This window comes from Tenrec ecaudatus, chromosome 7, assembly GCF_050624435.1.
Source record: "Tenrec ecaudatus isolate mTenEca1 chromosome 7, mTenEca1.hap1, whole genome shotgun sequence".
In the NCBI taxonomy this organism is placed as follows: Eukaryota; Metazoa; Chordata; class Mammalia; order Afrosoricida; family Tenrecidae; genus Tenrec; species Tenrec ecaudatus.
This window is the reverse complement of record NC_134536.1, coordinates 64152086-64178584: the sequence shown is the minus strand read 5'-3', so window position 1 is coordinate 64178584 and position 26499 is coordinate 64152086. Positions and strand designations below refer to the sequence as shown.

The 26499-nt window shown below is 39.6% G+C and overlaps 1 protein-coding gene across 3 annotated transcripts in view; it reads left to right on the top strand.

Annotated features, from left to right (window-relative positions):
* AFG1L (AFG1 like ATPase) overlaps window positions 1-26499 on the top strand; it is a 236195-nt gene that overhangs the window by 97573 nt on the left and 112123 nt on the right. For all 3 annotated transcript variants that reach the window (XM_075554695.1, XM_075554693.1, XM_075554694.1), the window contains exons 6-7: window positions 9709-9808; window positions 21556-21614. In XM_075554695.1, the coding sequence (XP_075410810.1) occupies window positions 9709-9808; window positions 21556-21614 (159 nt within the window). The remainder of the gene's footprint in view (window positions 1-9708; window positions 9809-21555; window positions 21615-26499) is intronic.

Sequence of the window (26499 nt, the reverse complement as noted above, 5' to 3'; positions counted from 1 at the left end):
CCTCCCTATAAGTCCCTCTGTAACCATCGGTTGCTTTCTCCTTGAGCCTCACACTCAATTTTTTGAAAAATATTTTATAGGTGTCCCAGAGAGCTTCTATTCCAACTACCTCAAATAAGGGCCCAGAGAGCTGGCAAGGATAGGAGCTATCACTTGTGTGCCTGCTCTGTGGTTAGCCCTGGATGATTGACACAGTTCACTTAAGCCTCATGACAGATCTCTGACAAAAGAACTACCCTTGTTGAACTTTATCCCAGTGTTAGGATCCTCTACAATTATGAATTTAACTTAGGAGAGACTTTAAATTATTTCTTGTTTGTGTGTGTGCGCGTGCTCTAAATCCTAGATTAACGGGAAGATGGTATGGTCAAGATGCCTTTAACCCAAATTGTGTGTGAAGGTTCTCCTTTAGCAACTGAATACATCCAGTCAACAACAATGGTGATTTATAAAGGGAGTTGGGGGAGAATTTTTACCAGGAAAACTTCCTGGAAGGGAAGAACCTTTGCTTCTTTCCCTGATTATGTCTTAGTTAGACAGCCTGGCATTCTCCCTTTGTAGTAGAAGCAGCTCAGGTCTTCAGAGGAAAGGTTTATGGGAAAGAGTAGATGTCCCACTGCCGCTCCAAGGTGGCATACCAGATGTATAACAGAGAAGGGCCTCATTTAGTTCTTCAAACATCACAATTGAGTTCACAGTCTGCCTTCAAGAATAAAAGTCAGCCTTGTCCATTACTAGCCCTTTAACCAAAATATCTCTAAGTAAAATTGAACTGTCATAGTTCGATTTTTTATTAAGGCACTGAAATGTAAGAAAAATGTTTACATAGTGTTTTTACATCCTTACTTTATTTAATCCTATAGTTATTATCTTAAAGTACAATAATTTCCTAGGTATTATGCATTGTTCTTAACTTCAGAAGAGGTAAGGTCCTTTGAACATGACATGTGTTTGTAAAGTGTGAGCCATTGAAAGGCAGAGCTATTTGAGAAGGTTCGGAAGCTATGAAAATCTGGCAGGTGATCCTGGAGAAGATAGAATTTACCATCAAACACAGTAGGCACAGTGCCCAGGGTCATGATACTTTCAGAGGCCCAAGGAAATATTTCTTTTAACTTTTTTTGACATTCGATGGAAAATGAATATGTAATGGATGAATACAGAATAATAAATTGAACTGGATTATATTTACTCTATACGAACACAGCCAAGGTACAATTATTTATGTGCTTATACTCGTGTGTATGTGTGTGTGTGTGTGTATTTAAATGAGAAAGGAACTCATTAAGGTGCAAAAGGGCCCAAGGCCAATGGAAGTGCCCGTGTCACCCTGATAGTGAAGTCCTAATAAACCCGTCTGGCTACACGAGGCATGCTCCAGGGTATCCAGACACTAGCATTCCAAAGGAGCTGAGCTTTGCCAAAGAAAGGTTGCTTTTGCAAACCATCCAATGAATTACAACGCCACAGTGCCCAGACTGCTCCTCGGGTTTCCTGGGCTATAATCTTTCCGGGTCTCTCCCACTGATTGGCTCATGGGATCATACTGCTCAATTTCTGGCTAGCTGGCAAGTTCTTAACCCTTGCACTACCAGGACTCATTTGCAAGAAATATGAACAACCAAAAAGATTTTCCAAATGATATAAGGATGAGGGAGATCAAGAGAAGCACAGGCCTCAGTTTATAAAATGCTGCTGTGTACAAAACCAAACAGCTGTCTGTCATTTCCTGCTGCACCCAAAGAAGGCTCCATGTCCCTTAGTTCATTTATTCCTTTACCCTCGTTGTCTTACAGAGTCTTATTCTGTGTCACAAAATTTTAAATGTCCTCCAGATAAAGACTATGGCTAGGCATCTGGTCTATGGGTTTGCCAGTAACGTAATGGGTTTGTGTGGTGTGACCAGGGGACTGGGCCAGTTAGATTCTCTCTCTCCTGAATCGGAACTGAAAGCACAGAGGCCCGTTCCTTAATAGTAATGGCTCAGGAACAAATTCATATGCATGTGAAATCTGGACATTGGGTAAGGAAGACCAAACAAGAATTGAGGCATTTGAACGACGGGGCTGACAAACAGTGCGGAATATCAAGGACTGTCAGAAGAACAAACACATCTGTCTCGGAAACAGTGCAGCCAGCATGCTTCTTGAAAGGGAGGATGGCCAGACTTCATCTCATGTAGTTTGCACGTGTTTCCAGGAGGGACCAGTTCCTGGAGAAGAATATCATCCTTGTTGAAGAGGGCAGCAATGAAAGAGATGAATTGACACAGTGTGTGCAACAGCAGGCTCAGACACAGGAACACTGTGAGCATGGCGAAGGGTCAGCCCTTGCTCCGTCCTGTTGTGAACAGGGTCCCTGAGAATCAGAACCAACTTGATGGATCCTAACAAGAACACAATAGGGGAAAAAAGACAACAAGTAAGTGAATCACATGAAGAGGAAGAGTCTTGGGGTGCTTCCCACACCACTGCAGGCATCTGCAGAGATACCTCTGGTCGAGGCTCCCGATCCCATGAGGTGCTGCCAGTGCTGTTCCCGGCCTGGTGCTCACACGAACCGGTTTTCTTCAGCTGGGCCTGCGGTGCTTGTTTATTGCAAACAGTCTTGATGGGACTGGATCTCTTGACCTCAGTTTCCCCGAGATTCAGTTTCCGGATTATCTCCTAGTGGTCTTGGAAACATTCTCAAGAGCACCAAATAAGCAGGATTGCAAGTTCAAATCTTTGCTTGTCCCCCTTGTCTATAATCCAAGCGGAAAAAAACAAAAACAAAAACAGTCAAAAATACTGAAGCAACAGTATTCGGATCCTCCATGTCCACATGGGATGAAGACAAGCGGGGCCTTAGCAAAGGCCATTCCCCTGCATAAAGCCTCTCCCTAAATGATCCATAGGTTAACCTCTCCCTTCTTCAGATCTTTGCACAATTATATCCTATTTAACAAGAATTAACCTGACCCTGATCTAAAATGACAGTTTTCAATGGTCCCTTACGCCTTACTCTTTCCCTGGAACATCTATCAGCTTCTAACATATTATATAATTCACTTATTTGTTATTGTCTATATTTCTCTATAAAGATGTAAGCTTAAAGCCAGGGATCTTTTTGTTTTTAATTGATGTTTTCTAACTATATATCAAAGATTACATAAGTCAGCATGGACTACAGCTCAATGTAAAAAACCCACCATCTGCAGAACTGGACTGAGTGACTATACATCATGATAGATGGAGAAAAGATTGATGTGGGTGGTCCAGGATTTCTTTTTACTTCGATCCATAACTCAGCCACACCAAAAAGTTTTTTTCTTGGTATCTTGGCTTTTAGGCCTGTTCCTAGGGTTACTCGGGTATTGATTAAGAAAATTGCATTGGAGAGACCACATTATTTTTCATTTCTTAGATATGATGTTCCACTATATATTCAGCTATGAAGTTATACGGATTTATTAATTATCATCTTAGTTTTAATATGAGAAAAATTCAAACCCACAAACTACAGGATAAGACAAAAAAAGGTAAGCAATATTTGGAAAAGTATTAAGGAACTTGTATTAGTCTGGGTACATTAGAGAAACAAATCCACAGAAACTCGTGTATAAGAGAGAGTTTTATATAAAGGGTAAGTGCACACCAAGAAAACATACCAACCCAGTGTTGCCCAAGCCCACAAGTCCAACATTAGCTCATATGTCTGACACCAATCCACAAAGTCGTCCTCCTCCATCTCACAAAACACACACTATGATGCCAACTGCAGGAGTAAAGCCGAGTCAGTGAACATGTAAGCATTTCAGCACCGGCAGAGGTCTCCACATGGCTGCTCCAGCACTCAGGGTTGCATCGGGGTTGGTCCATGTGGCTTCTCCTCAGGGATGTCTTGCAGGAAGTGAGCCTTGCCAGCTGAAGCAGGGAACTGGCTAAGGTAGCTGTACCCTGGTCCGACCATCACAAAGCAAGAGACCTGAGAACTAGAAAGGCGAGGTTCACCGAGCCATTTATCCCTCTGTCCTTCAATTAGCCCCACATATGTTTATCGGCCAGGTTGGCACAATAAACTTTAACTATCTCAGAACTTCTAAGGGAAGTTGTATGTGGACCCATGGTGGCTAGTGGGTTACGCATCGAACTGCCAATAATAAGGTGAGTGTATCAAACCCATCATTCCCCCTGTAGCTTTTCAGAGATTTAAAGGTTATGAAACCCAAAGGGGCAGTTCACTCTGTCCTATAGGGTCACTGTGAGTTAGAATCACGTGGATGTCAGTGAGTTTTCCTTTTTGGGAGGGGAGGCTGTGTAATATCCGAGAGTACAGCTTGAGACTGTGGGAAAGACAACAGAAAAGGCACCTGTATGGAAGGCGCGAGGGTAATTTTCATCAATAATTTGAAGATCGACATTTTCCCTCAAATTATGCAGTAAACATTTCAGAACACAGTTTCATATATAAAAGTCAATGGGAAAAAAAGTCAATGGATAATTCATGTTAAATGTTTCAGAGGTGAGGCCGACTCCAAGCTTCTTTATAAGAAACATTCTAGCTTTTCTCAAAAAGTGTCTGTACCCAGGTGGAGAAGTTGTGCCATCTAACAGGACTGGAATATTTTAATATTCATAAAGGATCTTGAATTATGACAGGCCCATTTTGGGATATGAGAACATTAGAATTCCTGTTTTCTCTCCCAGACTCATTAACAACCAGTCAATTATGATTCATAGTGACTCAATAGGACAGAGTAGAATTTCTCCTGTAAGATTTCTGAAACTGTATATATCTATATTTTTGTAACTCTTTATAGGAGTTGAAAGTCTCATCTGTCTCTCACAGATGGGTTTAAATAGCTGACCTTGTGGTCAGCAGTCAAACACACACCTCACTACGCCATCAGGGCACCTTATTTATTGTACAGAAGCTCTTATTTCTAGCCCACGTTCTTAATAAATGTGAAGTATTATGTCAGGAAAATGCCAAGTTCATGTAATTTGTACTGTTCAAGTATATCTTTAGGTCAAAGAATACCATGTGAAGTATAACTTGACCCTAGGGTTTTTTAAAAATAATTTTTACTGGGGACTCTTACAGCTCTTATAACATTCCATACATCAATTGTATCAAGCACATTTTTACATATGTTGCCATCATTTCCAAATGGCCCTAAGTATTTAGTACAACACTACTCCTTTAAATAAAGCCAGTATGCAATACAAGTGTTAAAGAACAAAGATGTCATTGTGAAGATTAACATGCACCTGACCCAAGCCATGACATTTTCGATCACCTCATATATACATGAAAGTTGGACAATGAATAAGGAAGACCAGAGAAGAATTGATGCCTTTGAATTATGGTGTTGGTGAAGAAGATTGAAAGTACCAGGGACAGCCAGAAGAACAAACAAAACTGTCTTGGAAAAAGTGCTGCCAGAATGATCCTTATAAGAGAAGGTGGCAAAACTCTGTCTCATGTATTTGGACATGCTACAGGAGAGGTTAGTCCATGGGAAAGGACCTCGTGCTTAGTAAAGAGAGCGTCAATGAAAAAGAGGAAGATCAGGAAGGGGAGAGACACAGTGGCTGCAGCAATGGGCTCAAACCCAACCACTGTGAGGACGACCCAGGCCTGGGCAGTGTTTCAGTCTATTGTTCATGGGGTCCTGATGAGTTGGAGCCATCTGGACGGCACCTAACAAGAACAAGAGTCTAGAACAGTACCTACGAATGAATGAATGCATCCTACTGACAAATGGTGACGATTGAAGCAGTTTCCCAATTACGTCCTGCTCTTGTCATCTATCATAGCATTTCTCTGGCAAAATCAGCATTTATAGAACCCAAGAAATATTCAAGCCTAAACCCACATTTTTTCTCAGTTGATAGTGTGAATTATCTTAACATTTTGGTTTAATTTTATAAATGAAAATTATACCTTATTGTTTGCTTTGCTTATTGATTTATTTATTGGAATACTTGCATTCCATCTACTTTATATGTGTGTTTATCCAGTATTAAATTAGCTGCTATTTATGGAGTGCTTTCTTTGTCTTTCTGTTCTCAGTCCCTATTCTCTGGATAGTTCTACCTAAAGCTACATTCTATACAGCTGTTCATATGAATAAGACGGAATTGTATTACGGTACATACAGCATGTAGGCATAGTTAACATTCCTTGGGGATTTGCTACGTGCCACATGACAATGTTGCAGGACAGGTATCTGCATTGCCTTCATTATACTGATGAAGAAATCGAGGGTCCAAGAGGTGAAGTCACTTGTTCAAGGTCACACAACGGATGACTCCTCATTCGAACCCAGGAGCAGTGTGCTTCATCACTAATACTCGCTGTGGTCTACATCCTCCTGGCATACAAGCTTTAATGTTGTTTTGTTTTTACTGTGCCTTAGGTGAAAGTCTACAGAGCAAATTAGTTTGCCATCAGCTGTTTTGTTCATAAAGTGTCCTGCATGTGCAGTCTTATTTTATATGTTTAAATATGCAGCTCTAGAGTTAAGTGAGGTTTTAGTAGATGTTTTCCTGAGAGAACCTAAAAATCACCCTTAAATCTGTTAAACCTAGTATATTCCATGGCTAACTTCGTCACAAAAAATATTATAAAAATATTTTTGACATTTTATTCTTAATGATGTAATAACTACCATCCTCATTTGACTTTAAAAATCAGTTTATTAACTAGTCTTGGTTTTTAACTAGTCATAACTGGCCCTTAGGTTAACTAACATTTATTTTACTAGAAAAAACAAAAGGAAGTTACTGCTGCTTTGCATCAAGGAAATGCTCTTGTGTTTGTTGTTTGCACTCTTGAGCTTAAGATGAAGATGACATTTTGACAGAATTCAGTCACATTTCCGGAATGTGTTTGGTCATCTTTACTAAGGGTAGCACTTCATTTTTCCCCATGGGACCAGATACATGGCGCCTATTTTACTGGAGGAATGTCCCTCGATAGATTGCTTTTAGGTGTTTTAGTTGCGGAAATAAAATAATTGTTTTGTTTTTTGTTAAAGTTTGGGTTTTTTTGAATCTTTATTATGTCCTCTTTGAATATTTACATTTCTTGTTAAGCTGTTTATGATTCTGAGACATTAGAATATAGAAGGAAGTAGATTTTTTTAAAGTGCATTTCTTTATGTCTCTTTATAGGGACACTGAGTAGATGTTTTGCTAATAGGGTCCCCACCCCCAACCCCCCAAAATAAAGAATTTTGATAAGCAAAATCTCCACCATAAGCTATCAATATAATTTTAAAAATAGTTTTAACCATTTTGATAAAGTGAGAAAGTGATTAAAAACTGCTAATAAAAATAGGTGCTTATTTTTGTGCGAATACTAATTACTGATAATGCATGCTTATGTTTGTCACTCATTATGTGGCAGTGTACCAATCAGTGGATGACTGCGACTCAAGCACTTACACATGTAAATTAACCAGTAGACTTTTTTTTCCACTTAAATGAGTCATACAGGAAAGCAAGTCCAGGTCATAAAAACATCTCTTCTCGTTCATGCTAATGAAATGTCTCCACTCTGTGTTAGCATCTAGCCTTGCTGGTAATCTGGAGCTTTCTATTTTGTTCCTGGTGGCGATGAAACAAGTGCTGGGCGCTGGGAAAACCCTCGCTCCCGGAGTTCACTTATGCTGTAAAATTACTGTGCTCCAGCGCAGCCGGACAAGTGCGGGGACGAGATCAAACGTGGCACCCGGCTACCCCAAGTGACTCCTGCTTTATTAATTAGCCGGAGCTCCTCCAAGTTCATTTCCTCCGGGAGGGCAAAAACTCTCAGCAGGACAAAAACCACACATTCTAGTCCAGCCCCAAGCCTTAGAGCTCTGCTCTTCAACGTCCGCTTCCAACCTTTGCACCGAGCTGTCCCTGCTTGTCCCCGCTCTTGTCTGAACCACGGGCACAAAAGCGACCTGGAATGTTTTAGAGAAACGCCCGTTTCTATCCTCTGAAATGGGGCAGCTTTTCAATTGGCATCGTTCTTTTAAAAGCGTCAGTGTGGTAAGAGTCCAACTTAAAACTGCAGTGTCTTCTAGAATCCGTCAGCTTGCTCCGTCCTCTCATCAGCGACGCCACGGGCGCTGAAGCGTTTGGAAAGGACCTTCTCTGCGCGTTTTTGTGGAAGCAAAATTTGATAGGGAAGCGTTTTTGTGGAAGCAAAATTTGATAGGGATGCTCCAAATTAAACCCTATCAGTACTACTGTCCTCTTCACTTATACTGCCACTTGGAAACACCTTTTTAATGCCGGGAAACCTCAGCCGCTTTTAGCAAGGATGTTTAAAAGTGATTGCCTAAGGTGACAAAAACAGAACAAAAGGCCCACACTCGCATTCACTGTTTCATTTTGTTTGAGCGAGGAGAGTACACTTGTGAGGAGGGTGTCGCTGTGAAGAGAACGGCCTGGTTGGCCTGGGTAACCAAGGTTTGTGGCTGTTTAGCTGGTAACAGCTAGTATTTCTATCTAAATAAAGGAATTCTGTTAGGGTCTGTATCCCCAATATGACCTGAAAAATAGCGAGGGGATCTATTTTATGTGCATATGTATACAAATACATATTTTTATTGAGATTATTTAAAATGTGCTATTCAAGAAAGATCAAAATATTTTGAAGTTGGGAGTACCTAAAATCTATGTAATTGTATTCATGGGGCAAGTTGGAATGATTAATTATCAGCTTTCAGTTTACATTTAATTTTTGAAGTCAATTTCCTCCTCTCCTTAAATCCTATTTTTTTTTAGTTTTTAAAGATTTTAAAAGTTATCATGAACTTTATTTTTTTTAATTTAGATTTAAAAATAATTTTAGAGAAGCTCAGTTGTGATGCATATCCCTGCAACTCAATTTAGATGGAATAGATAATCTGTGTGAACAGTTCTAATTTTGCCAGTTTTTTTTTTTAATGCTCTAACTAACCATTCGTAGACTTCTTTTGGTGTGTGTGTGGAAGGAATATTTGTGTCTGTGAAGGTTAGAAGAGGCTGGCTGTGCTGGAAGTGACTGCAGTGCCTTTTGATTATTCATGGACAGCAATAGAAGGCACTTAAAGAGAACAATGAAATTGCTTATTTTTGTGATGGGCCATCTGTTGAATTGTTTTGTGTAACAATTGCACAATAGTATCTATGTCATATCATTCTATTTTCAACAGCAGCTGATTATGTCTCACCGGCTACTTGTCCTTATTTCTAAAGTCCCATGACCATTTAAAGTCACCTTTCCAGGGCCCTTTGGCAGAAAGGTATTAGAAATCCCAAACAGCCTGTGTATTCTCCCCCCCCCACAATCTCCCCCCCCCCCCACCTCTTTTATTCTCTCTCTCATTCTTTGGATGGTGTGGGGTGGAAAGAGGGGGTTGGTCACACTAGTTCTAATTAATTAGACTTTCTAAATGTGCAGGACAATTACTGTGCTTTCCACCTGTAGTTCTAGAATACGAGTTCACATCGTACCATTTGGCAATTTGCGTGGAGATGATATGCTTGCAAAAACGGAAAGTCAAGTTGAAAAGATTGTGATACAATCTTTCATGCTTTTAATGATCTAGGCTTTTCTTCACGATGATAATTAGAATTTTTCTCTTGGAATTCACTTCCATCTTTAAAAAAAAATAAGACGAGCCATTAACAAATTTATTCAAGCAGAAGTGAAATGAAAATAAAACAAATGTGTTATTGTCCCAAGGTCACGGACATTGCGGATGCCATGATTCTGAAACAGCTTTTTGAAAATCTGTTCAAGAGCGGGGTCGTCGTTGTGGCAACGTCCAACAGGCCACCGGAAGGTAAAAACACACCCTGTGTGCGCCCTCTCGTGCAGCGAGGGGCCAGCTAGCAAGGGGCTCACAATCCGGAATTTGCTTCATAAACTGGTGAGGTTGCTTATCGTTCGTTTTATAACGGGGGGGGGGGCGGGGGGAGGGGAATCTGAAAAATCAGTGGGCTTCTTATATTAGAAAACTGTTTAGGTAATTCCGGGCGATCTCCAATAGCCACTGCACTTGCAGATGAGATCTGCCATGTGCATGTATGTCATACGCCCGTACCCGAGTGTGGGCCCGTCATCTGCTCTTATGGCCATCACAGACCCGCCATGGCACGAAGGGCAAAGCTCCAGTTGCAGTGGGGAGACGGACTGAAAGCACACCTACAGCGTTGCACCGGCGCCCCAGAAATCCGGTGTAGCATTATCAGGAGTTGGAATCAACTCAGTGGAGGTGGATTTGGTTTGGGTTCTAGAAACACTCGGGCTTGTTAGAGAAGTGTTTAGGACCTATAATATATTGATAAAAACTAGCTTAAAGTCTGGTCCCTTTTAGTCCACAAGGCTGGCGGTTGAAGGTGTAAGGCATCCAAAAGACAATTTTATACAGACTTAATGGTGACATATTGTTAAATCCACAAATGAAGGCAACGGACAGTTTTTCTTATTTTCTGGGTGAAATGTCTGGTTTTCAAGTATCCGTTCTATTGGCCAAATACCAGCAAGAATTTTATACATATATCTATTCATCTCCACAGAGAACTTGTTATGGTCTAGTTATTGTGCTCCATGCTCTGATCTTTCAACATGACTAAGGTTAGTCTGGGTCCACAGCCACCCACCCGGGGTCAGGAGACAGGCTGTACTTCATGGAGGGGGGAGAGCTGTGGGACGTTAATCTTTTAGGATGATGTTTGGAGGTTAAGTGTGGATAGACAGATAGAAGCCAGACTGTGAACCCAGTCTTTAAAGAATCTTCAGTCAGTCTTCAGAAGGTGGTCACCGACAACCTTCTTTTTGCCTAGACTGCATCCCATGATCTAAGTGGAAGTAAAGCTGAGGCTGGAGTCTATGGTGGCTGACTTGTTGACTTAACAATGTTACCGGCAATGGTCTCACCTTGAAACATTCAGAGATAAGCTGTGCTCATAAAAACAAAGAATTAGGACAAACTTGGAAAGCTCCTAGTTAACAGACTGCTGAAAGAAAAATGACAGGTGGCTGCTCAGACTATTGCAGTGTGGACGCTGAGCAAGGACAGCCCCAAGGAGAAGTTAAGGTATATGTTGAAGCTCACGGCTCGGTAAGGGGATCAAAGCTTACAGACCGGCCGAGGCAGTGTGCAGAGATCGGATACAGAACTACTCTTCTGGGCAAGAGAGAAAGGGCGGATGTAGAGTTACAAAAATTGGACATTCGTTTTAAACCTATTGAAAGTTTCTTCCAAAATGAGCCATAGAAACAGGGCTTCAAACGGATTCACTCTGGTTTGAACCCTTGCTGAAAACTTGCCACCCCCGCTTCCTAAGATATTCTGAATTAGAATGTACATTTTAACAATAGCTCCAAGTGATCTCACAGATCCCAGGTGATTTTTAGGTAGTCATAGATGTATTCCCAAGATTCTGTGGATACATAGGCTGCTTGCATGTGTATACATGGAAAGGATGTTGATCATACACTAGGGTTTTAGCCACAGCAGATAGCCATTGCAACCTAATATTTTAATATTTAACAGGTGACATAATTTCTTGGGTGAAGAAACAAGACTCAGAGAGTCTTACTCCTAGTAGTTCAATATCGCATGGATAGCAGGAATAGGATGGAGAATGGATCGATGGTTGGGTCAAGGGAAGTGTTTGACTACAAAGGAGGCCGCATGATCATTTGCGGGGTTGATAGAACTGTTCTGTATACTGATTGGGCTAGTGTTCCATGTGTTAAGCTTATAGAATAATACAATCTACTTGTGTTTATTTACTAATCTATAGTGAATAATTTCATAATTTTTCATCACATTGAAGAGTGATTCTAGTTATGCCTGGTATCTGCCTTTTTCCTAACCCCCAGCATCTTCCTACAGAATCAAAATCTCTTCATATTTACAGTCACTATTGTGATAAAACTTATATGAAATTGTTCACTTCACAATAGTAAGTATGGATAAGTAAGCTTGTGCTTACAATGTTTTGGGGGTAATCGACTTCTGAGTAGACACCCCCAAAAGGTTTACTCGATAAATAATATAAAAAAATATAAATGTTCTTATAAATTAAGAACATGGTGCATGGAGAGTGAATGGCTGAATTGGGACAGGATTCTCAGTTTGGGGGACCCTTTTGGTACATTTTCCTTTAGAATTTCTCCAAGTTGATCATCACTGACCTTTGCCCATGCTGTCTCAGACAAAGAATGTTTTCTTTTCCAACCATCAAAATCATTCACCTTTTATCTTGATTCACAATTTTTTAATCTTTTCAAATAGAACCTACTTTTTTTCCCAGAATGCTACAAGAGGTAGAAGAAGAGACTTCTTGGCAAAGCATTAAGGCAGAGGTTCTCAGCCTTTCTAATGCCGTGACCCTTTCATACAGTTCCTCATGTGGTGTTGACCCCCAGCCATAACATTATTTTTGTTGCTACTTCATCACTGTCATTTTGCTACTGTGATGAATCGGGCGACCCCTGTGAAAGGGTTGTTCAACCCCCATAGGGGTCGTGACCCACAAGCTGAGAACCACTGTGTTAAAGGAAAGCTAGCCAGTATGGCTGGCATGCAGAAGGAACTAGGATGCAGGGAGGTACATGATAAATCAGGAGCCAGAAGAGTGAGACTTTGTAAAGCAACAGTGTGGATTTTGGGTCGGGAAATGAGAAGCCATAAAATTCAAATGCTTAGGGTGAGAGGTGTTCGAAATATCACCTGCAGTGTGGAAAATGGAAGGAAACACATCAGGAGGCGACTGCAATACACTAGGAAAGAAACAGTGACACCTTGGTATAAGGCAGTGGTGTTTTGTTTGTTATATAAAAAGTTTTTTTATTAAATTGTATGACATGGATGAAGTGCTAATAAAACTGTTAAAAAAATTAAGAAAAGACAAACAAAATAAAGTTTCTATAAACCAGAGGGAACTTGAGAGCAACTAAGACCACCACCTCATTGGTATAAGCAACTTTGTCTTTGAAAATATCTAGGAATATTTTTAGTAGTCACAACTTAGAAGGTATAGGTAGGGATGCTACAAGAATTTAATTCAATAGTAATTTTTTCATGTAAAGAACTACCCCCATGACATTTCAGGAGGTAACCTATGGTAAAGAATTGATAGTATTAGAGGAGGAAATCCAAGCTGCACTAAAGGCATTGGCAAAAAAAATCAAGATTCTGGGAATTGACAAAATACCAATTGAGATGTTTCAACAACTGTATGCAATGGTAGAAGCTCTCACTCATCTATGCCAAGAAATTTGGAAGGCTGGAAACCTGGCCCTCCAGAAGACATCTGCATTTGGGCCCATTCTAAAGAAAGAATGTGGAAATTATTGAACTGTATCATTAATATCATATGTACTTAAAATAATACTGAAGAGAATTCAAAAATAGTTGCAGCAGTCCATCTCCAGGGAACAGCTAGACATTGAAGCCAACTTCAGAGAAGGAATGAGGATAACACTGCGGAGGTCAGATGGATCCTTGCTGAAAGCAGAAGGTGGTGCAGTGAGTTCTTTAACAGGGCTCTTCTAGCCGTGGTCTCTGTAATTCCCACCAAGTGGCCGAGTGGGGCAGTCAGATAAGGTCCTCTTCCTGGTGGGTCTGGGTAAAAGAAGATCAGGGAAGATGCTGATTGGATTATGTGACTCAATTATGAGTAACTGTTAACAGAGTTAATGTGATTGTAAAACATTGGAACTCTAATGTGAGGAATAGTCCCGTTAGCTGTCCTGCTGGGTATAAAACGAGCCGTGTCATCCGTAAGAAGGGGGAACTCACTGCCATCAAGAAAGAGCCCTGAATGGAGTGTGCCCTCTGGACCCGAGATCCCTGTGCACCGATCCTCATAGATGCAGAAGAAAGGAAGAGGTGACCCCAAAGGGTCAGCTGCAGCCCATTGTTGCAACCAGGTCAAACCCTCTTGTTAAGGGCCTTCTTCTGAGCATAGTGTGTAACAAAATCCATTTGAGATGGCCCACAGGGTAGACTGCAAAGCTTCTGGAGGAAAACTTTGGACTTGATCTTCATGATTTGGGAGCAGGCACAGATTTCTTGGAGAAGTCACAGGAACGGACATAAAGAATGGACATGCTTCAACAAAATTGCAAAGAGCCCCTTAAAAGGCACCATTAAGAAAATGTATAGGCAAGCCCCAGAGTGGGAGAAAATATTTTTGAATTATATATTAAAAAATAGTATCTGGATTATACAAAGAACCCTCACAACTCAATAATCAAAAGGCAAACCACCCAATAAAAATTGAGCACACTTTTGGAATCCATATTTCTTGAAGAAAGATGCATGAATGGCCAGTAAGAACAAACAAAAACAAACCCACATGGCCCCTTACTTCATCAAGCCAGCAAGGAGCCTTTTATAACATAACGTAATCACCTTTGCCAAGTTGTTTTGGAGCACCATACAAGCCCTGTTTGTGTTCAAGAGGAGAGGATGCTCTAAAGTGATGACCTCAGGAGATGAGCATCGTGGAGGCCACTGTACAAGCCTGCCAGCTGTAGTGGATGCCAGCAGGACTTGATAGACAATGTGGCTTTTGAGCAGATTGGGCAGGAGTCGAAAGAAGAGCAGATAGAAAGTCATGGTCTTAAGCCATGAAAAACCCAGAATAGCCTTCAACTCACAGCCTGATGATGTCCTGTTTATCTTTCTATGTGGTCCCATTCTCTTGTTACCGCTGCACAACTGTCTTTGGCCAGATAAAAAGATGAGCTTTCTGTTCTGTTTATTTTGTTTATGCTCTTGGCCCCTATGTACCTTGTACAACTCTGGTCCATGTGTCTGTTACATGTTATAAGCCCACTGGTTACAGCATAGTTTTCAAAAAAGTCTATAAGTTTAAGCATCATTAAAAAACTTGTTTCTCATACAACCTCCTTCTAGCTCTTTAATGCTTCCTCCCCCCACCCACTATCATGACCCCAATTCTACCTTACAAATCTGGCTAGACCAGAGGATGTACACTGGTACAGATAAGAGCTCAAAATCCAGGGAGTCCAGGACAGATAAACCCCTCAGGACCAATAAAGTGATACCAGGAGGGTAGGGGGAATGTGTGGGGAGAAAGGGGAAACCGATCACAATGATCGGCATATAACCCACCACCCCCATGGGGGGGCACCAGAAAAGTGGTGAAGGGAGACGGCGCATGATGTCAGATATGAAAATAATAATTTATAATTTATCAAGGGTTCATGAGGGACGGAGGGTGGGGGAGGCAAGGGAAAATATGAGAAGCTGTTACTAAGGGCTCAAGTAGAAAGAAACTATTTTGAAAATGATGATGGCACCATAAGTACAAAAGTGCTTGCTACAGTGGATGGACGTATGGATTGTGATAAGAACTGTAAGACCCCCAATAAAATAATTTTAAAAACCCCACTTGTTTCTAATTTACTTACTAGCTGCGATCTCAGCAAATACTTTTGAAAACTCTGAAAATCAGTTTCTTTACCTGTAAATGGAGGTAGAAATATTGATGTTGTGGGGCTGTTATGACTTCAGTGAAATGCCTACTGCATGTCCTGAATTCTGATCGGTCTCTGAAGGGGCTGTTCTAGCTGTTCTGTCGGGTCACTATGAATCAGATTTGACTGGACAGCAGTGAATTTGGGGGGAGTAAGTAGGCATTCTGCAAATCTTAGACTCTCCTTTTATTTATCTTTTATCTTCCCTCATTTCAGCGCAGACCTATATGAAGAATTTAGTTGCATTATTTACACATTTAATAGAATAGTGTTTAAATTCTATAATTAGTCTTAAAAAAGAAGCAAAGTAGCTTTTGCTGCTTAAATGACTGGGGGGGGTTATTTTTAATTTTAATCGATCATAAAATAAGACTCTTCCTGAGGCATAAATCAGATTACTCTATTAAAATCATGTATTATTTTGTGTTTGTTTATAAGAAAGCTCCTTTCAATTGCTCATATTAAAAGGTTTTTTACTCAAAATAAATATATACATCTATTCATAAGCATTATTCACCCTCTTGGTTTTGAAACTTGGATTTTTAAGTAAAGGACCTGCATATCTATGTGCATCTTCAAAGCACTGTGTAGCCCTTGTAATTACTTTAAAAGTCCTCTCTGCATGTATTTCATCTGTAAGTGTCATTACAGTTATTCACTGTGAAGAACTTAGAGGTCCTTATACTATTCTCTACAAAGCAAATGTCCCATAATTCCCGTACTCTATCTTATACGACCAAGTGTTTATTTCGCTCTGTTTAGTGATCATTAAAAAATCACAGGCAAGATTAAAATAGCATTTAGTAAATAATGGCTAGTATTGACATCAATGTATTATGCAATGTCATTGCTTATGAGAAGTTATATTAAAGAGCCAACATTAGAAAATGTGGTAGCTATGTAACATTGTCGGAGATGAGTCTATTGAAGTAAGAATTAGCATAATATCTGAATTACAAAAACCCTTCAGCTTAACGAGTACAGTAAGTCTCCAGATTACCAATGTCAGATTCATGCACAACTTGTACTTGCACTCTCAGCTTAGCCAAATTTGCCCTCACTTTGAAATACTTGAACTAACCTCTACTTGCAACTAATTCTTCATCACAATCGCTTTTACTTGTTGCTCGTGCAGTTTTTAAAATATTGGGGGAAAGATGTAAAGCAAGGCTGAATCAGAACTGTACCTTTTCTCACCTGCCTGCAAATTCGACTTCAGGACACTGAGGAATGGACCTCATTTGTAACCCGGGTAGTGCCAACAGTCTATTTCCCACATAGGTGTCCTTTCAGAACCCAAAGGGTATAAAGCCAAAGAAAGTCTGTTTATTTAGAAGATACCTTCGGAGGATAGCTTTTGAATTATAAAGCTGTATAAAAACTGTGGATCCAAAGTTAGCCTCTGAAAGTCTTCAACATTTAAAGTCATTGTTCTACTTTAGCCTTGCTAAAAAGTGGAATCCTTGAATGAAGAATCTTACAAGTGGGCCTTTGATTTCTCATCACTATTAACCTAGTAAAAGGTGCATGCTTGCTGAGGTACATCTAAAAGTCTGCCGAATCCATTAAAAAGACCTTCTTTTCTGGGCAAGACCTACAGATGACCTTAACATAGATGAGCTTTCATCTGTGACCCACCGAGTTTTACTCTATGACAGTGCCCTTTGATATTTGTTATGGTTGCATATGTGTTTTAAAAATTTTTAATAGCTTTATTGTGGTAGAATTGACATGCAAAAAAAAAGAATTGACATGCAATTCATTTATTGGCATACACTGTAAAAAAATTTTTTTTCTGTTGAAGCTAATTCAAAGGGGTTTGCAGCAGGACATCAACAGGAAATGTCCAGAAATTCAAACTGGACTCAGAAGGGGACATGGAATGAGGGGTATCGTTGCTGATGTCAGATGGATCTTGGCTGAATGAGAATACCAGAAAGCTCTTTACCTGTGTTTTATTGACGATACCAAACATTCAACTGGGTGCACCATAACCAATTATGGCTCATCCTGTGAAGAAAAGGTTCCAGAATGCTTACTTGGGCTCCCAGGGAACCTGTGCACTGTCTAACAGGCAGGCATCTGATCAGAACAAGGCACTTTAAAATCAGGACAGCTGTGTGTCAGGGCTGTATCCTTTCAGGCTATTTCATCGGTGTGCTAAGCAAATAATATGAGAAACTGGGCTATGTGATGCAGCATCAAGATTGGAGGAAGGCTACCATTAACAATCTGATGTATGGATATGACACAATATGGCTGAGCGTGAATAGGACTTGAATCGTTTACTGATGAGCAAAAATCTCAACCTTCAGCGTGCCTTATACTTCAACATACAGAACCAACAAGAAACACTCATGGAAGCCAAGAAAGCAAAAGATGTATTGGGCAAATCTGCTGCAAAAGACCTCTTTGAAGCATTAAAAATCTGCTCCAAAGGCCCTCTTTGAAGCCATTTTGTCAGTAGGAGAGCTGAGGTGCACCTGCCGTGGTATCTCAGTCACCTCGTCTGCGTGAGAAAGCTGCACAGTGAATACGGAAGAGGTCAAACGTGTGACGTGGCAGCACCTGACCTCCTCTGGCTACATAAGGGAGAAGAAGAGAATTGCCAGCAGCAGCAGCAGCCCAAAGCCCCGCGGGGGAGGCAGGGGTCAGACACGCCTCCACCTTGCGATCTTTCCAATTCTAACTTCAACTTCCATCTCACAGCACTCTGCTTTTCATCTGTGTTCTGGAGTTCATTGCAGTAGCCACACAGAACACATGGGCAACATTCATGATTGTGGGGCTTTTTAAGGAACTAAAGAGGTTACAAATGCTCACGGTATAATTCTTCCACAGTCTCTTCTTAGCCATGCTTGCAGGCCTCTTTTTTGTCTTTAGCCTTTCAGCCAGTGGTCCCTTGATCTCTGGTTCAGCTCAGGCAATGTTACAAAGCTTTTTTTCAGCTGCCAATACATGTCCAAAAGGCATGCCACTCCATCATAAGCCTCAGCCCAAAGGCACTCAGCTCTGACTGCATGTGTCAGCAAACCTAACTTCCTTAATTTAGTGCCTGGAGTTACCTGGCTTCACATGCCACCAGGCAACCCACTCCACACCCCAGCCTCCTGCCTGAAGGCACTCAGCTTTACTCTGTAGGCTAGGAAGCCCACCATTCTGCATCTCTTTGACTCTTGGTCTGCCACTTCTCTGCTCTTTGGTGTTACAGCTGTCTCCTGGATCCAGGAGGTTCAGTGTGCTGGGACTTCAGATTCCAAAGGATGCACTCCAATTCTGCATTTGCTTTTGTTGGTAGTGAGATCTCTCTCTCTCTCAGCCTCTGAGATGGCTTATTACCCAGCAGGCTGGCCATCACAATGAGCTCTGGTAACAATCACTCACTGCTGAATCATATAATCCGATCAGTATCTTCCCTACCTCCTCTTATTCAGACCCAACAAGAAAGTCATTTGGTGGGAGTTACAAAGAGAATGGTTTATGGCCCTGTAGAAGATGAGGAAGAATTAATATATTTGAATTATGGTGTTGGCAAAGAATCTTGTATATGCTAAGGACTTCAGAAGAACAATCCAAACTGTCATGGAAGAAGTCCAGACAGAAGGCTCCTTAAAAGTGAGAATAACAAGACGTCGTCTCTTGTGTTTTGGACATGTTATCAACAAGGGAAAAAAATCTCTGGAGAAGGACATCATGTTTGGTAAAACAGAGAGTCCACAAGGATGATCCTCAACGAGATGGTCTCAAACATAACGATCGCGAGGCTGGCATAGTACTAGCGAGCATTTCAGTCGGTGACTGCATTGGAACTGTCTTTAGGCCCTTCACAAGACCCAACTGCTCATAGCTGAATCGTTACGATTTAAAAATATCTGCACTTGTAAGCATCTGTGAAGTCATCACCACAATTAACATAGCAAATATTTCTTCCATACCTAAACTTTTCTGCAAGCATTTTTTCATCCCTCGTGTCTCTCGAGCCTGCCCTTCCCCTGGCAACTACTGATTTGCTTTCTGTCACTCTGGTTTAGTTTGCATTTTAGAATTTTGTAGAAGCCAATCCCACACTATGTGGTCACTTTCTGGGGCCAGCCTTTTTTGAACACAGAATTGATCTGAGATTAATCTGTTTTATTATGTGTGTGAATAGTTGTTCTGCACAGATATGTACAGTATTCACTGTACAGAAATGTAGTGATTTATTTATCCACTCACCTCTCGATGGGCATTAGAATTGCTTTCAGCTTTTGGCTGTAGCAAGCGAAGCAGCAATTTGGGGCTATTAGGAGAAAGCTGCTAGAAGCATTATGCTTGTGTTTTTAATGATCTTATTTTATTTTCAATTCTTTCCACTTCCTGATGACCTTAACTATCGTCTCTTATGAGACAGCAATTTTTTTACCACATCCTGCAGCAAGTTGGTAATAACTTAGTGAAGATTATGACCATATTTATCTTTAAACTCATTTTTCCATTTGACCTATTAGGGATATTGGCTATAGAAAAGAAAAGATCTTATTTTGAATTTTAAAATCCTAACAAGTCTGACCAGCAGTATGTTACTTTTCATGAAATTCCCAAATTAAAAAAAAAAGTAAAAGAATTGAAACCTCTAGTCCCTAATTAACCAAAGAGCTTATGCAAATACTTTCTCCACTATAATGATGTTATGATGAATATTTTTCTAAAGAGAATGAGTGTTTCCTAATGACCGCATTTTATTTCCATAAGTAAATGAGGCGACTGCGATGTCTGCCCTAACTATCACATTTTCTCTAAAGGAGATACAGCCAAGATCCCACCATGTTCTATTTATTTTCAAAAGAGCCTTACTGTCTGATTTTTCTCAATTATTAAAATGTTATTATTAAAATCTTTTACCATTCCATTTTAATTTTTAAAATTTCATAATGCAGAGTTGATTTTTAAAGACAGAATGATAAGCAATGAAATTCCAATACCTTTTTGAAAATATTTTCCAAGAAGTCTCCATTTTAAAAGAAAAATTTGCAAAGCTCAATTAAAAAAAAATCAGTCATTGTATTGGGTCCTCTTACAACTCTTATAACCATCCATACATCAATTGTATCCAGCACATTTGTACATATGTTGCCATCATTATTTTCAAAACATTTTCTTTCTACCTGACAAAGCTCAACTTTGCTTGCCCTTTTCACTTATTTGTTCTTGACTGTATTTGTAGGTTTATGTATGTGAATGTGTATACACATTGACACAAATAGGAAAACATTTTTTTGGAGGGGGATCAACACATAGCTGTTTTTGACTGCAGTTAATTTGCAATATATAAAAGTAGAGCTTTGATTTTTAGTCAGTGGAATTTAAAGTGAAGTGACATTTCCTTAGTTTGATGTCAACTATATAAACAAATACATGCTAAGTTACATTTATTTCTCTTGAAAGGCAAATATTATTATACAACTTTTAATTCTTTACAGAGATCTTTTATTAGAGTGATAACTTCCCTGACCAAGTATTTCTGTTCACCAGGGGAGTATGAGGAAGTGATGGAGTGGTTATGTGTTGGGCTGCAAACCACAAGGTTGTCAGTTTGAAACCACCAGCCACTCCACTGGAGAAAGACAAGCCTGTTTATTACCATAAATCGTGTTGGAAACCCACAGAGGCAGTTGTACTGTGTTTTGTAGGGTCGCTATGAGTCAGACGTGGCTCAATGGCAGTGAGTGGGTGACGAGGATTCCCAGTAGAATCATATATTCAAGTGTTGAGTACTTTAGAAAATATCAACCTCCTGTTTTGAGTTATTGATTTAGATTCACTAGTGGATGTGTTCTCAAAGCCTTTCATTGCTTTTTAAGTTTATTTGGTTGCATGCCTTTTGATGTTCCTTCTGTGACTTCTGATTCTTTCGTTTATTAGTATGGTAATATAGCACGAGACTATAAATCAACTTCGATTCTTGGTCTTCTCCTTTGCTCCTTTATCTTCTTTATCAGTAGAAAACTGTATTTGCTAGGCTAAAAGATAAGCTAATTTATGATTTAGACTAAGTTTTGAACAACTGAACATCATTTTTTTCCCTTACAGATCTCTATAAAAATGGACTCCAAAGAGCTAACTTTGTACCATTCATAGCCATCCTGAAGGTAAGAAAAATCACTTACATGTGTTCATTAACTGATATAGTACTGATTGATAATCAAGGGCACTTATTGGATCTCCTTGGCTTTGTATCAAAGCAAAATTTCTTTTGCTATTTAGAGAGTTATAGTCAAAGACATTAAAGGAGAAAGGAATTTTATTTATGTAGTATGCATGCATGTGTACGCTGGAAAAATTACAAAATATAGTCTAAATTATTCTCTAAGTGAAACATTGGATAGTTTGCATTTTATAAATTTTAATTTGAGGTTTGCTCATAAATATTATAGTGGAATGTTTAAACTTATATATTTATTTCTGAAAAAAATGTTTAATGTTCCCTGTTTTCTTCAGGCTAATGGCCATTATTAACATGTTTTCTCATCTATTAAAGTTGCTATTCTAGAGTAGCATTATTACAAAAAATATTCTAATATATTTAAATGTGATTGCCATCAAGTTATCATGAAATTATGTCAAGTTGAGGCACATAAATAGTTTAAATATTTGTGTGTATCATCACTGCATAGAGTTTAAAATAGTCTTCATTACAATATGATTAAGAATAAAATAGCCTCCCTGTTCACTGGCAATTTTAAGTAATTTTTTGCATGATTAGTCAATGTTTCCACATTCTACTAATACTTATTGAGCACCTACTGTGTACAAAATGTCACATTAGGCATAATATGTTGTCTCATGAGTACTATCATGAAATAGGCCTGTCTCTTGCTTGCAAGTCATTCATAATTTAGTCATGGACATAAGAGGAACACAAATGACTAATGCAAAGTAGATGGTTCCAACACGAAGCACAATTCCCTGCCACGATATAATTCTCATCATTCTCAGGCATGTGTCTTTTTCTAGTCCATATCAATAATGTACAGGAAGGGTAAATTACATATTAAAAAATCTTTAAAATGTCTAACTATGCAGGAATAAAACATTTTAACCTGAAGTATTCTAAACACATATAGTCAGACAATCCTTTTGAATTATACTTTAACTGGTATTATTGTTAGGGCCAAACTTTATTCCATGTGCTATACTTAGGAGAATTTGAAACATCTGTTTCCTTGACCAATTTTAGGTTCCCAGAGGATTTTAATTTCCCTGTGGTATTTTTAGATGTAAGGAAGTGTATTTTTTTAAGAGTTATGCTGTAATTTTTTCCCCTTTATATTCATGTGGAGAAGGTGGATTTTCTGTAGTTTCTTCATGCCAGTTATTCAAAGTATTATGATATATGTAGATACCAAAATACAAGCAAGGAAGCTAAGAAAAATAGATGTTAAAAATAGTACCTGCATATAGCATAAAATTATAAAATACAAAGAGCGAAGTCTCACAGAATGAAGCAATTTATGAAGTTCTTAGGCAATTTAGTTGCCACCTACACCAATCATATTGATTTACTTATTTTTCCTAGTCATTTTTCACATTTTAATACTTAGTAACCCTCTTAATAGAGAACTAAATTGGCCAGTTTGAATTTAATTTCCTACACTTTTTGACCCTAAGTGTTTTGAAGGGGAAGAAAAAACTCAAAGGGATGAATAATTCACAATTTGAAATTGAACATGAACTGAAATTCCCAGGAAATTAAATCCTAGATTGGATGAGAGAAGAATTTTTTCGAAATACTTTAGCAGGTAAGAAAGTCTAGACTCGGAATCAACAACAGAGCTGATTCCCTGGGGCTCTTTGGCTTGGCATGTAGCTTTCTCTCACCAGGAATGGTGGTTTCATATTCATTTAAAGGGTACTGTGTACATCTCATGTGCCAGTATTATGCCTTCAGCTTGGCCAAGCTGAGAGAGCCAGCAGAAAATAATTGTAAGACAAATATGGATTCTTAGTCTGATGAAAAGGTTATAAAGACAATAGAAATCTAATTGGGGAAAAAGATATTGTAAAATCCAATTTTTCCCCTTGATGTTTTCCTCTGTAAACCAACTTTGTATTTCACATAGGAGTTTGTAAGCTGTTGTTTGGGGTTTATAAAATCAAGAAAAACTTATTTAAGCTCTTATCAAATGACATTTGAGAAATGATAAATGATATTTTCATAAGATAGTAGGAATGCCGAGGGTAACTCATATGCTATTAAAACCATTGGCTTGGAGAGCTTGGAAGAAGTTCTCATGCACCTGTTCTCTGGGAAGGATTTCTAGACGGACCTTGCAACATGGCCGAACAAAACTAGAACAGCAACAACAAACAACCCTGAAAGCCTTACATGTAATCTTAAGTAAGCAGCTCCGGGTCCTGTCTGCTAAGGGTTGGGCTGCTAGCCTCGAGGTCAGCAGTTCAAGGGAGAAAGATGGAGCTGTCTGCCCCAGTAAGGATTTTCAGGGCCCTGGAAACCTTCTCTACATAGAGTCTGTAGGGTCACTGTGACTTGGAATCTACTTGTTGCCAGTGGTTTTTTTTCTTCCCCTTTTAAATACTTTGTTTGCTGTTCGTTTCCTAAATTGCTGTCACCGTCATTAAATGTTGATAAAACCCAGGTAAATATCTTTCTGTCATTTTCTGCTAGCAGCAATGATGTCCCTTATTCTCTAACTCGCACCCCTGGAAATCCCCTAGATGGATGCCCGCACACACTACTTAAACATTCTCTTCAGTTAAACCGTGCTAGCCTGTGATACTAATGAGGCTTGATAATGTTCACATGCTCTTCCATTACTTGTCTTGGAATGGGCATGGAGAGAGATTCTCTTCCAATCAGTTGATCAAGGAGCTGTTTTCCAAATTGCTTGACACAGATGAGTAAGTGCTTCCAGTGCTACCGTTGTTGAAGCATCTCAATTGGTATTTCTTTAATTCCTGGAGCCTTGTTTTTCTTCAGTGTTTCCCTTTCCTTTTTTTTTTTTTTAACTTCTTGCTGTAAATTAGGTGAAGATTTACAGAGCAGATCATTAGTGTTACAGTCAACAATTCATACACATTTTATTTCAACCCATCCACTGTAATCTCCTCCATGTCTTATCAGTGTCCTCTGTCCTGTGATTCCAACTTCTTTCCTAATCTTTTGAACTTTGCCCTTGGGTAAATGCTACCTCTTTGATCTTAAAAGGGTGAATATTTTAACTCAGGTGAGCTCAGTTTCACCCTTAAAGGGTGACTAAGCATTAGGTTTTTACCCTTTTTATTTCAGTTGGTGCTGTCGTGATTTCTTCCATTTCATTTCTTACTAGTGTGATTTGCATCTTCTTCTTCTTATCATTTGTTAGATTTGCCAGTGATTTGTTGCTTTTGGCAATCCTTCCAAAGAACCAACTTCTGGTCTGTGGTTATTTCTCCTATTTTTTGCCTCCTTTACTTCTGCTCCAATCGCCTTCATTTTCTTCTGGTGGGTGTAGATTCCTTTTGCTGCTCTTATTTGAGTTGGAGATACTTGATTAATGTGGTGATTTGGTGGTCTATCTTTCTTGTGTGTGAATTTATATGAGAGGGTAGCAAACCTCTCCACCAAAACCGAGGACTTTTCATATCTATGTATTTAATTTTTTTCTTTACAAAACAACCTTATCACCCTCACAATATTCTTCATTCCACCTAATACATTTGTCAAATCTGCAGTTCCATTCTTGGAAACATTTTTCAAATTTATCTGTTTGGATGGCTGACATCGTGACTCCATCGTTTTTTCTTCACCTCTTCTGCGTCATCCAATCACTGTCCTTTCATGTCCTTCTGCATTCGTGGAAACAAAAAGAAGCTGCCTGGAGCGAGGTCAGGTGAGTCAGGTGCGTGGGGCAAGAGAGGCATGCTGCTTTTCGCTCAAAGCTGGCGCCCTGAGCGGGTGCATGAGCGGGTGCATTGTCTTGGTGGCAAAACCTGTCGGCTGCAAGTCAGGCCTTATTTGTCTCAGCCTGTTACACAATCTTTTCTGAACCTCTAAATAGAAAACTTGATTAACATTCTCACCTGGTGGAAGGAACTCCAAATGCACTATCTCCCTCACATCAAAAAACAAATGAGCATCGTCTTTATCTTTGATTTTACTCGACGAGCTTTTTTTTTGGATGAGATGATGATGGCATCTTCCACTGGCTTGATTGATGTTTGCTTTGGGGTCACAAGAAGAGCACCATGTCTCATCACTGGTAATGCCCTTGGGAAAACAGTCTGGGTTGCTTCGGAGCCGCTCTTTCAGCGCATAGCATGTTCTCGCTCAAAGCTCTTTTTCCTGGTCAGTCAGAACCAGAAGTACAAACATTGCAGTGTCCCTGCTCATTCCTAAATCTCCGTTTAAATGTGTTGAACCGAGCTCGAGCTCCAAGATAGTCTAGATAACGTCCCCATCTCTTCAGTGGTCCCTCTTCTGTCTTTGAGCACAAGTGCATGGATTTTGTCAACATTTTCATCCGTTCAGGAAGTTGATGGACGTCCAGAATGAGGTTTGTCCTCAACCGACATTTTACCTTTTTTGAAACAAGAAAACCAGTCATACACTTGAGTTTCCCATAGCGTTTTCCTTGTAAGCTGTGTTCAACATCACAACAGTTTCTGTGACATTCCCTGCCCAAGGCAGGAAACAAAATTCACAGCTGCATGCAATGTTCTCTTAAAGTGGCCATCGCACACAAAAAACGAGGTTCAAATGAAACTACTTTTACAAAGATATTCACTATGATCAGAGAACCTTCCCAGGGGATGCCACTGAGTGCGTTAACTCGGGAGTTGTTCAATGCTCACATAGTGGGAAAAATGTGTACTAAGAAAACTTTGCCCAGTGGAGCTTTTTCCTGTTTTTTTGTTGTTTTTTTTTCGAGGCACTTATACTATAAGTTTCCCTGTGAGCACTGTTTTTCTTGTATCCTGAGAGTTTTGGTATGTTTTGTCTTCACAAGAAATTATTTCATTCCCTTTTTTATTTCC